The sequence below is a fragment of the Notolepis coatsorum genome, assembly GCF_963971535.1.
Source record: "Notolepis coatsorum genome assembly, chromosome: 9".
Classification (NCBI taxonomy): Eukaryota; Metazoa; Chordata; class Actinopteri; order Aulopiformes; family Paralepididae; genus Notolepis; species Notolepis coatsorum.
This window is the reverse complement of record NC_140173.1, coordinates 142484691-142498042: the sequence shown is the minus strand read 5'-3', so window position 1 is coordinate 142498042 and position 13352 is coordinate 142484691. Positions and strand designations below refer to the sequence as shown.

Sequence of the window (13352 nt, the reverse complement as noted above, 5' to 3'; positions counted from 1 at the left end):
TGTCATCCGCGTAGCTATGGAAACGTACATTGTGTTCTCTAATGATGGATTGATGGATGGATAGATGGATGGATAGATAGATGGGCAACCCATGGCATGAAAACGGATGTTGAGAATGGCATTATATTTTTGGATGATATAATAGATGTAAATGATAATATTATGCCTTATGAATCTTTCCAGGATATATGGTAATGTGTGCTCATTTAGACATATTAAAATGTAATAATTTCCAAAGCAATGATACCAAATGCATGGAAAAGGAAAAAATAAGTAAATGAACCAACCGATCAACGTGTTGCCCATTCAGCAAAACTAGCAAGAAAAACAAACATGAATAAAGATGTAGCCTATGAATTTTACATGGTGTCACTATGTTAAGCAAACAGCCTATTAGAATGGGAGGACGCAATCAATATGTCTGCACCGCGGGTTTCTATTAATGGTACAAAAACAATGAATATACAGATTTCTTCTGTGTTGGGGGCCAGGTGTTGGGGGCCAGGGGCCTGGTGTCAGGGGTCTGGGGCCTGGTGTCAGGGGCCTCGGTCAGTCAAAGTACCTGTAGATTCTGTGGGAGCCAGAGGGAATCTGCTCGATCTCTTTTCTAGAACTGTCTCACCAAGGCCCTTTTTTTGGAATCGGCTTTTCTCGAGGATACAAAGTTATAGTGGGATTTCTCTGTTTCGAGATTTACAAACTGTGATGTTTTGGGAACTACGGGATGATGGGGAAATTAAATGAACAATGTTCCGGTTCTCAGAAAGGAAGGTACTGGAGCACATCTGAACAGGTTTACATGTACATTTTGTCATTTAGCTGATGCTTTTATCCAAAGCGACTTACGACGTTCTGTACGACAAGTCAGCAGGAAGGGTACAACTTCCTGCTATGGGTTTAGCGTGTGCACTCTCAAATGTTATGGTTCTGTTCCGAAAAAGCTTTTTCTTTACACGTGTGTTGATCAAGCAAACAATTCGTTTTTTTAAATCAACATTGGGTTGTAGAGAGAGGAGACACTAAAATGTCAGACATTTGAGATTCTGCAGGATTCCTTTAGTGACCTAGGCTCTGCTGTTTGGCACCCAGGGTGGAAGAGGTCACCCAGGGTGCAAGAGGTCACCCAGGGTGCAAGAGGTCACCCAGGTTGAGCAGGAGGGATCTGTGGTGGAACCGAAGAGGTTTTTTATTGATACTGCAAATGCTCGACACAAAAGAATCACAACCTTCCCACTCATTGGGCGCTAAAGAGATATTTATCCGACTTGGAGGTCAGAAACGGACGCAGGTCTGACTTAATTAACCATGAACACGCTATTATTAAAAGTGCCACAAAAACGGTCCCGCCTGATAACGGAAGGGCAAACCGCAGTTCTATTTTCACACGTAGCCCGATATCTGTGACTGCATCTGAAATGGACCTGTGATGACGAGTGGGTGTAGTAGACGTCGCACTACTACGCTCACGGCACCTATAATTTTTTTTTTACGGCCACAGCTGTTGGCTGTTGAGCACAATAGCTTTATCGGCAGGTATCTGTGTATAACGGGAAACCTAAGGATCTGACTGTTCATTCTGAGATAGTATCCATATGGGATGAGATTAGTGATGCACGATATATCGGCCGCCGATATAATATCGGCCGATATGGCAGTTTTTTTTACACATCGGTATCGGTCCGATATCAAGATGGGGCCGATATTAATTTTAATTTTAATTTTTTTTTATACATGTTTTGGCCTTAAATAGTTTCAAAATATCAGTCATTTCTGAAAATAAGTTACAAAAGTAAAAAAATTATGCGTTTTGGAAAATAGCTCTTTATTTGATTATCATAAAAAAGTGTTTTCTATACAGAGATATCGACATCGGTAAATATCGGTATCGGCCAGAACAGCAATATTAATATCGGTTATCGGTATCGGCCACAATTTTCACATCGGTGCATCACTAGATGAGATACAGCTCTGCCCCCCCACGCCCTTCTCCGTCCATCAGATTCACACACACACACACACACACACACACACACACACACACACACACACACACACACACACACACACACACAAGGCCACTTAAGCCAGTGGATCAACCATCAAGCAAAATTCTAAGTTAATAATGCATTTTGATGTATTAAAATGTTACTAGGCAACGTGCTTCAGCACGTGTGAGTTAGAAGGAGCAGGAGATGGGAGAGAGAGATATTCCCACATCCCATCGTCTCCGTCCTTCCTCCCGTCGCGCAAAGCACGATATTAATCACAGTTTTCAGAGTAACTCTTAAACCGTGGATACATTGTAAAATTAAACCCATTAGTGGAAGCCTTGCAAAAAGATGTGTAAACTGGCCAGGCATGGGATGAGAAACCAGTATCCTCCGGCCTCTGTGTCGACTGAACCTCTGTTTCCTTAACTCACGGCCTGGGACGGGTGGGAATTGTACTTCCTTGGAACGTCTCTCTCCACTCATCTGTCTCTAGTTTCAGTTCAGCTCTTCAAATGTATTGAATCTCTAAATAGCATCAACCTTTTATTTTGAAGTGCTCTGCATACAAACGGAGACAAGCGGCATACGATAACAGTTTTGGACACTGATTGGCAGATAGTACTAGGCCTCTTATACAAATGATCTAAATGGTAAATGGGACTGCTTTTGTAATATAGGTGGGTAAGGCTCGAGGTTAACAAAGTGACCATGCAAGAAATGAAATGGGGATTATAGGTGCAAGACTTCCCTGAAAGTAAGCAGATAAAGTATTTAAATAATACAAATCAGAAGTTGTGTTAGTTGGGGATTGTAAACGACGTAGGACTGCTGTATGTAGGTGGCGAGAAATTTTTCTGTCCACTAGTTGGTGAAGGATCTTTTTTGTTGTTGTCAAAGACATACTCCATATTGACTTCTACTAAAACTGCCCAGTATCTGTGCTGGGAGCACCTTGAGAGCAGAACCTAAACATACACTGCAAAATACAACTGTATGACCATTTTGCAATAAATCGTTTAATCTCTATGACAAAAAAGTCCATCCGAATTTCAGAAGAAATGCAGGTAATATACAAAAAAATGTCATGGACAGAGAGGGGAAGTTATGGTTTAAGGGGGTAACTTAACTTAAAATATCCTACTGTACTGTACTCTTAAAAGCATGTGCATTTCAGTTTGTGGGGAAATTAAACGGCAAGTTAAAAAGAATTATACAAAAAAGCACTGATAGACAATACAGAACTGAGGAACTATAGATGGTTGCTCTCTGGGAATGTTTTGATTTCTTTAAAACAAAAAATGGTTTTGTTTTTATAATTAATTTGTATATTACATTTTTTTTATGTTATTATAATTATATTTATTTCTCTCTTTTAGGTAGTAAAAGAGTTGTGTCGTGTCATGATATTGTAAGAAAGGGGCAGGACTAGGGGGGGGGGGGGGGGGCCTGCCGCACCACACACACCTCCGAACGGGAGAGTGATAGAAAGAAAAAAAGGAAGAGAGAGGGAGGAAGGGAGGGCCCCCTCCCCACAAGCTGCGTGCAGCACACCCGAGAGGCAGAGAAAAAAAGAACGGCCTGTCTTTTCTTTTTTTTTTCTCTCTCTCTCTCTCTCTCTCTCTCTATCTCTCTATCTCTCTATCTCTCTATCTCTCTATCTCTCTCTCTCTATCTCTCTATCTCTCTATCTCTCTATCTCTCTCTCTATCTCTATCTCTCTATCTCTCTCTCTATCTCTCTCTCCAAGTCGCAGACTGTGTGGACTGACTGTCACTCAAAGTGCTTATGGGCGGAGCCAGGCCATAACAGCCTGAAATCTTGAAGCTGAAAAATTATGGTTTTTTAGTACTTGATTAGAAATATAAAACAATGCAGTACACGTGCCCTTTAAATGTGATTGTGTGTTTGTTGTGTTTGAGATAAATAAAGATGAATCGATCCATTCCGCCAATGTCTTCCTCAGATAAGTGGGGATGAAAAGAAGGCTCTGACGGATAAACTCGTCAGCTCCAGCTACGCCGTCAGCGGAAGCAACGTCGAGGAGCAAGACTTCTACAAAGTGAGTTACCGACCCGTCTGGACGCTCGCACTCCTCGGATCCTTTTCATTCTCTCTTTCCCCTCGCAAACGTTGACATTAATTTGTTTCTACAGTAGGCCGCTGGGGTGGGCAATATGACTATATTAAATAAATATCGGGTACAGTTCATTAACGATACACTTTTTAAACGTATCGTGGACATCGTGATGTTTTGCACAAACCCTCATCCATACAGTATATATGTGTGTATTTTTGGCTAAAGTGGATAGAAAACACATTACTGTGCAAAAGTCTTAGGCACCCAAGAGTTTTTATATAACTTGTCTTAGAGAATTAATTTAATTATCTTTGAAAGCATCTTCATGGTTTAATGCAGACATATGTTGCCGGGACTATTATAATCATCATATTTGCGTGACCGTATCCATCAAAGGGTTAAATCAAGCATTTTTAAGTGCTTTAGAGAAAATGTCAAAATATTGCGATATATATCGCATTTTAATTTGACCAGCCATGAGCCTATATGGATACTATTTGGAGACCAACTACAAATAAACAGTTTGGGGGGCTTTGAGGAGAGGGCTGGGGGGCATTGAGGAGGGCTGGGGTGAAGAGACAAAAGTCTCAGGGGGGAGAAGGGTGGGGGTCAGGGGACGGTCAAGGGGACACTGTACTAGTTATATGAAACTACAGAGGGTCAGGATCCGTAGAGGCGAAACATGCTTGCTTCTCAGGAAAGTAAATATCACTACCAACGTGCTGCCCCACAACACGTCTCAATCAACTCTGAATATAAGACGGCTGCATCTTTTATGGGTGTAATTTACAGCAAAAAAAGAAGAAAAAAAACGTTGTCTTATAATCGGTCCCAATGCGGTATATACGCTTTCATTGTCCAATACCTGAACACAGTGTGGGACACATAGTACACTTATGGAGATTCATGTCCTGCGCCTGAGTGGTCCCACCGTCCCTCCACTGTATGTAAAAATAACCCTTTAATGCAGTTTCAGTGACTTTCTCCGGTCTTAATTTCCCCACTGGCCCATAGTAAAATTAGTCACTGAACGGCGTTGAGGGTGTTTAATGTTGCTATTGCCTGCTCTTCAGCTCTCCCAAGAGACACTCGGGGAAAACCAAACAAACGGGTACATTCTGTGTGGTAATTATGTCTTCTATAGCAATAACTTTTATTACTCGAACTCTCTTAAGTGGGGAGGGCCAAAAGTCCAGTTATTTTTCCCAACTCCAGTTTAGCTATGTTTCAAGTGTTTTCAAGGTACATATAGTTTGATACGTATGTGATATTCAATAATGTATTTGCATGTACGCTATGTTAATGTTATGCTAGATTTATAGCAGATTCTGATGCATATGTGATTGAGAACTACTCTGGGCCCTTTAGCTAATGTTATGTAATGTAATAATAATTTGTAATATTTTAGCTACATTGTTTTATATGATCAGGTGTTAGGCAGGTTAGCCACAGCAGGACGCCAGACAAATGAGATTACAGCCCAGATGTTGATTTCATTCAAGTTCGTTATTTCTGTTTAAGTTTCTGATGGCCATGAAATGTATGCCTTTGTTGTTTTACAGCTAAGTAGTAAGGGTTCGTTTATAGCCTTCCTATAACTGTAAGCCTAACTAATAATCACAAGTTTGTAAATGTTTAATTTTAATACATGATAATCGCATGACATTAGCTGTTATTAGTCCTGTCAATCATCGCTATAGGCAGCCTCCTGAAACTCCAGAATCTATGTTTTTCAATGTGTATATAATGTATTGGTGGGTGTCAGCATCTACTCAGACGGATCTATAGATCTTAAAAGCAGCCGTGTGTGTCTCCACGGTAGCAAGCAGGGTGTGTGAATGCCAAGGTCGTCGGCAGGTTTGTAACAAAAACAATCGAGATAAGCACTGAGAGCAGGCAGGTTTGGTCAGAGAGAACTAGGGGGATAATATTAACATCGCCGTTGCTATAGTGATTTGGGTCAAAGAGCCGTTGTCAAAGACTGCGTGTTACGCAGTAACGAGAAGAGGGGGCGGCGGCCTGTTGCTATGGGGAGAATGTTATGAGGGGTGAGTTCCTTCCGGGGGTAAGTTTAGACTGAGATACGACGCCCAGACGAGCAGACGCGTTGATCAGAGACTTTCATCCCTCGCCACCCTCGCTGGGTGGGGGAGGGGAAATAGTGACACATCATCACTAGCTTCGGCTAACAGGAAATGGTGGTTGGCTACGACGAGAGAGAGAACCATTGGATTAAAGATAATTAAGACTGAACAAGGACAATACAGAACGGTGTTTCCATCTGGTACAGAGGCTATGGTTATGAAAATAAACATGAGGATCTAAGGAAAGAGATCACGTTGCAGTGTCGTTTCTTATGACTAACGGATGTACTAACGGGGGTTGATACAGTGGGTGACAGCCAATGTGAAGTATTGAAAAAAAACACAACGCAGAACAGGGAGAGTCACGAAGGAGATGACGAGATGAGATTGGCTGATTACCGAAGAATCCAACAAGTGGTTAAGTCTGTTTTGAGAAGCACACTACACAGCTAATAACTCCTCATTTATGAACCGACATTTTTCCAATAGGGACGGACATTTCAAGTGAATTATTTTTCATGATGTGTTTTTAGGGCGTTCTGCTTTATTGGGGACAGGACGGTGCGAGACAGGAAACCAGGTAGAGAGAAGGGGGAAGACATGCAACGAATGTCCTGGGCCAGATTCGAACACGGGACATTGTGATCACACGTCCTATCGTGGCGTGCCCATTAGACCGGATGCTGTGTGTGTGTGTTTATACCTTTTAAGGCTGGATGCTACATGCGCATGTATTTAGCTTTAAGACCTGATGCAACGTCTAGGTCATTTCAGACAGTGTCGCCATTTTCAAGGTATGCGAGTAATGACGAGCGCTGTGATTCGCTGAAATACATGTGGGGGAATGCTTTGGGATTTTAATTATAAATATATATTTTTTTATATTAACACTTTCAGCGCCAGACCCGACATTTCTTTCGGTTATCTCGCCAGCGGTTGAGTGCCAGAACCCGAGAAATCTCAGGTTTTCGATCGTTTTAATAATTTTTTCTTTTATTTGATTTGAATATATATATATATATTTTTAATATTTCCCCCCCTCCTTTTTCCTCTGTTTTTCTCCCATCCCAATGTTAATCGTTTTTTTTTTTTTTTTTATCCACTTTTTCTCCCATTTTCTATATCTTCTCGTATCATCCAATTCAACCCTCCCCTGTCACAAACGCTGTTTCTTGCCTCCCACAAGCCGGCTGCAATGTGGACTAAGTCATACATAGCACAAGTCCCCTCCGGTACTTGAGGTAACAGCAGTCGCATCTTTTCACCTGCGCAGCTCGATCTCTCAGTGGCGAGGAGTAACGCGTGGGAGGCTCACGCTGCCCCCGACACTTCCTAATTCTACTGCGCAAGCGCACCAACCGACCTGTAGGAGTCGCTGTCCACAACGCCCGATCCCCACCCATCAGTTTCCCACCCCCTAATACGGCCAATGTGTATTAGTATGAACGACCAGCTAAACTGAAAGCAATGTGGAGCGCTGGGCTCGAACAGGCGAGCCCAGCGTCTCCGCATTTGTGGCGAGCGCCTTGCCCACTATGCCACGTATCCGCCCTGCCCAATGTTAATCGTTATGCCAATTCCCAATCCCCTTCCTGGTCGCTGGGCACCTACCCCCTACGGTCGGTCTGGGAGAGTGGAGGCTATCACGTGCTTCCTCCGACACATGTGTAGCCAATCAACCGCTTCTTTTCACCTGGCAGCGCGGCCTCTCACTGAGAGGGTGTAACGTGTGGAAGGATCACACTACCCCCCTTAGATCCTTTCCTCGCTGAGCAGGCGCCCCGACCGAACTGTAGGAGTCGCTGTTTACAACAACCAGGACCCACCCACCAGCTTTCCCACCACTAACACTGCCAATTGTGTTAGTATGAACGACCAGCCAAGCTGGTAGCAATGCCGAGAGCTGGGCTCGAACCCAGCATCTCCTGCACTAGTGGCGAGCGCCTTGCCCACTGCGCCACTTAGCCGCCCTTTGGTTTTAATATTCTATACAGTCTCACAGACCTCGGTGTATCATTGGGACTCATTCTGAGACATCGAGATTCCAATGTCGGCCGAATCATGCTAGGTGGCAGTATCTTATATTTAGTATTTTATATTTGTTGTTTATATTATTTTTTTATAAATGTCAATGCACATTATAGTAAATTAATGATTTCAAATAAAAGCCCAAGTTGTAATCTATCAAATGGTTTTTTCATTCCATTTTTCTACCTGCTCCAGAGGCTGAGATATAAAAGGTTTTAGTGAAGATTGACAATTCTGAAAATCTTTCCAAAAAACCCTCAGGTTTTAAGAGATTGTGTAGAATAATTGCATAGGTTTTAATAGGCGTTTTTAGCAGGCGTTTTTAGGTCTAAATGGGTTAAGTGAATGGACACTAACGCTAATGACCGAACTCTGTGTTAAACAAACTGTAAATGCTGATTCAGGCGGCTCTAAACTAGCCAGATAATTCCTAGTAGTGTTTCACTAGTGACTAGGTAGATTAAACTAAGCCTTGATGCACCACTGTCATCGGCTTCCTGTGTATCTGAGAATGTCTTAAAAACACCATAGAAACTGAAGAAAGTCACCATGCTAGCATCTTATGTCACTTGTGTTCTGAAACACGGCTATTGCTGCCATTTGAATGGCCTGAAATTACTCCTAATTTCTGACGAATTGGATCAGAACAACAAATCAGGTGAAGGATATATTATTGGCTTGGATTAACCGTTTAAGAGGGAAACGTTTCAACTGGTGCCCATTGCATTGCGATTTTGAATTGGCCTGGCCTACTTTAATAGACAGTCACTTAATTTAAACAATGATTATTTCTTGACGTTGAGACAAACATTGCCTAGTGTTGAATATGAATCTGTATATATTTCACTTATCTTTCCTTTTTACTTGCATCCTATAGGTTCCATTTCAAGATGCGCTGGATCTTGTGCGTACCAGGAAAGTGTACCTGAGAGGGGGCTATGTGTACATCCCTCAACAAGAGATTATCACCATCGTTCTCAATGACTTCCGCATAAGACTCTCCAAAGCCCTGGCAGTAAGTGTCAACATCTCTACAAACATCACTTTTTGTAAAATAATAATATATATATATATATATTTTTGAAAATCGATTTTAATTTGTCAAAATCGTCCTAAATCATTAATTCGAATTAATCGATAATATCGATAAATCGCCCAGCCCTAGTTCTAACCAGGGCTCTAAGCGTGTTCTAACCAGGGCTCTAAGCGTGTTCTAACCAGGGCCCTCATTCATCAACCTGACTTACGCACAGATATGTGCTTAACCTGTGCGTACGACCATTTCTAAGCAAAGAGTGGGATTCATCAATTTCAACTTGAACTTGACTTCGTGCTTATGTGTACGCACAGCTCGGAGCACACTTAGCTGACGCCCAGTGGTAGAACATCGTTACTACGGCATAAGCGCTCCTCAGTTCTGCATTAGTTTCAAGGCGGAAATAAGCTTCCGTGCATTAGTGTTCAACTTCTGTATGACCCGTAATTCATTATAGTTCATTATAAAATAGCGACAGTAGTGTAATTATAACGGGCTCACACGCGAACAAGAGGTTGGCCTGCTTGTTTGGCACGGGGGGGCAGACGCAAAACACCAACCTCCAAACGCGATTAAATATTGTTTCAAATAAAAAGCTAATTATTTTGTGTTTCATGTTTCCAAATAAGATTGGTCACGAAATGCTTTCTACTTCAATGTGTTGGTTAGAATAGATGACCTCCGTTGAAACTTCACTGAGACTAACAGTCTATTTGTGAGCTCCCGCTCAGATGTGATAATAATAACAATAATAATAATAGCTTCATTTTATATAGCGCCTTTCAAGAGACCCAAGGTCGCTTTACATAGATAGGGGGGGGGAATAACAAAGTAACAGACATAGTGGACAGACACACAACATATAAATATGATGATGGAATTCATTCAAGATCCTCTCCACCCTCGGGTCTTTGCCACCGACACGGTCCATCGTGATATTGGATGAATGAATGACTTGAATGAATGACTTTATTTGACAATATAAAAAATAAACATGTGACAGAAGAGCACAGTCGGGATATACTGCCAAGGATGTAACACAAAAAAGCTCAGAGCTTATTTCCATTGTGGTCCTTGTAGGGGGGTGGGGGAATGTGATGCTTAACACATGCATCATACAAAACGTGACATCACAACACATCACATATACCATTTAACATTTATGTACATACAGACTCATACAACATGCAAGGGTGCCTTAAGCTAAGTGTCTAGGTATAGTCCCTTTTGAGCCATGTCTTCAGGCTGGACTTGAATCTAACGGCACTGTCTATGGTTTTCAGTTCACTGGGCAGACTATGGATGGATCGAGCAATAGACTGTTACTGTAGCTGTCAAAGCTCCATCACAAATGCAGTTATGTGAATAGAAAGGGATTCCACGAAGTCAATGTTGCGATGCGCATTTGCCTGATACATGTTGTTGCTGCATGCCGGGAGGAAGGCGATGCTGAATGTTTTCAATTCATTAAATAAAACGGATACTTTTTGCAAGGGTTTACTGACTGTCATACAAATAATCAACCAACTACATACTGTAACTTTTCAGTGCACGTTCTTATTTACATTGTGACAACAGCCTTGTGAGTTCCCGCAGTGACCCGCACACAGACATGATGGAATTCAAGTTCAAGTTTGTATTGATCACATATAGGCAGGCTACACATGGCGTATAGGCTACATCATTGGCAGTGAGATTCATTGTTCTTGTATATGCTCTCGTATTATTGTTTATATAGGCTACCCAATACTGACATCAAAATAGATTGTATGACTCTAGAAATCATATGCAGCAGGTAGAAAATTGACCGAAAATCCGTCGCGATTTGGAATAAAATTGAGGAGAACTTTAATCCCTGGGTATTAATCAAACAAAACAGAAAAAGGCAGTCATATTCCAGCACGGTCTTTATTAGTGTTTGCGCTGCCCAGGCAGCAATGGTTAATAGATATCATATCCGACATCACCGTACGTGTACACGTCTGTCAGCCTGTCTCATAACACGCTTCCCTCGGTTTAGTCCATTCTTCCACATTTCATGGGGGTGCCCATTACCGTATATGGTTAATCGGGGCGGTTTTGGTATGCAAATACGTGAAAGTGTGCACGAGCCTCGGCGCAGGGCCAAGGTGATATTTATCATGACAGGTGTGCGTAGAACCTGCGTACGCACGTGTGGTAAATCCTGTTTTTTTTTGTGCGTGCACTGATTCTAAATTCTGTGCTTACGTGTGGAAATAGAACATTTTCTACGCCACGTTGATGAATGAGGGCCCAGGACTCTAAGAGTGTTCTAACCAGGACTGTAAGCGTGTTCTAACCAGGACTGTAAGCGTGTTCTAACCAGGACTGTCACATGTTCCCCAAGTCAAATTGAAGAGGGAGAGGGAGAGAGAGAGAGAGAGCACATTTTGGAAGACTATTTGTTACTTTCAGAGTAATTTCATAAATCTGGGACACTGGAAAGAAAATTGTGACATGAATGGAAGGGCTTTTCTAAACAAAAGTGGCAGTGTGTTCTAGTTCCTCGAATCTTATTTTATTTATTTTTCCCCTTTTCATGAATGCTGTAAACAAATGTCCCTCCTGGGCTGATAATAAATTGCCCATCTCTCTCTGCTGCGCGTTCTAAGCCGCAGGTTGGCCGGGGGAGGCGTCAGACGGAACCTGTCTCGGTGAATGCAAACATACGCTGCCTGTCTCCATATTTACCTCCATTGTCGTTTAAAATGGTGGCTGCTGGAAAATAATGAGATACGTCAATCTTAATAAAACTCTGGCCCTGCTGTGCCCTGAGACCCGGAATAGTTTCCGTCGCTTAACGTTGAAATCGATTACCAGGTTAAAAGAGTCACCCCGATCTTGGGATGAGGTTTTTTCAACCCTCATTTGTCTCTACGATGACATGAATCGAGCAGCGCATCCCACCCTGCCGGTCGAGGTTCATCTTGACGGAACTAAGAAGCATATTCGAAGGAAGAGGTGTGACCCCCCCCCCCCCCCCCCCTAGGGCTGCAACGATTAATCGACGACGTCGATCATAAAAACTATATATATATATATATTTTTTTTTGTACTACCTATCTTTGTGAAAGTGGCTTCTCAGCTCTGGTCCAGCTGAAGACAAAGAAGAGGAACAGATTGGACATTGAGCATGACCTCAGAGTTGCTTTGTCTACCATCACCCCAGACTTTGAGACTCTTGTCAGGAGCAAACAACATCCCCAGTTATCCCATTAGTTCCCTGGGATGTTAAGCTAAGAAGTCTGCTAAGAAGGATATATTATTTATTATTATTATTATTATTTTATTATTTCATTGTGTTTTTAGCCCTAGTTGCACTTTTGTTGCAACCCCAGTTATCCCATTAGTTCCCCCAAACTTACTGTCGGTCTGTTATGTTAAGCTAAGAAGTCTGCTAAGAGCCCGGAAAAGGAGCCGCGCCCACAGGAAGCAGAGATGGAGGGTGTGACAGAAATAATCGTTAGATTAGTCGACTAATCGAAAAAATAATCGACAGATTAGTCGACTACCAAAATAATCATTAGTTGCAGCCTCGTCAGTCCAGAGGCTGTCAATAATAAACGTATGAACGGTAAATATGTTTTGAAAATTCATTCTAGATGGGTTGAATGTCGGCTATTGCGTATTGGCTAGACATCATAACACAGACTACACAGTATATATAGAAGAATGAATAAAACGCTGACAAACAGGATCCGTGTATCAAGGAAGCAACAATTTAATTTTGTGCAGGTCGCTCTTAATATTCACACTCAGCTGGTGTCAATGAGTCCATCACTCACTCAGCTGGTGTCCATGAGTCAATCATTCCCATGGCTGACGGGAGAGAGAGCACACTCATGATTGTCAACAGTTAGGCTGATGACTCACACAGCCATCATGCAGCTTATGCTTCACATAAAGTAGCCTACACTTTATTTTTGTGATAAATTTTTTTTTTTTTTTCCATTTTTCAAACATGAAACATCACAACTCACAACACGATAATAACAATAATACGTAAAAGACATCCAAAACATAAACTAACCAAAATGATCAGACAATAAATTAGACAGAATATACATTTGCATACATATCTAGTTCAAATAAGCTGTCACAAAGTATAAGGCTTC

At 41.9% G+C, this 13352-nt stretch overlaps 1 protein-coding gene across 2 annotated transcripts in view; it reads left to right on the top strand.

Moving 5' to 3' along the window:
• prim2 (DNA primase subunit 2) overlaps nt 1–13352 on the top strand; it is a 147308-nt gene that overhangs the window by 31647 nt on the left and 102309 nt on the right. For both annotated transcript variants that reach the window (XM_084320995.1, XM_084320994.1), the window contains exons 6-7: nt 3955–4050; nt 9058–9195. In XM_084320995.1, coding sequence (XP_084177121.1) covers nt 3955–4050; nt 9058–9195 — 234 coding nt within the window. The remainder of the gene's footprint in view (nt 1–3954; nt 4051–9057; nt 9196–13352) is intronic.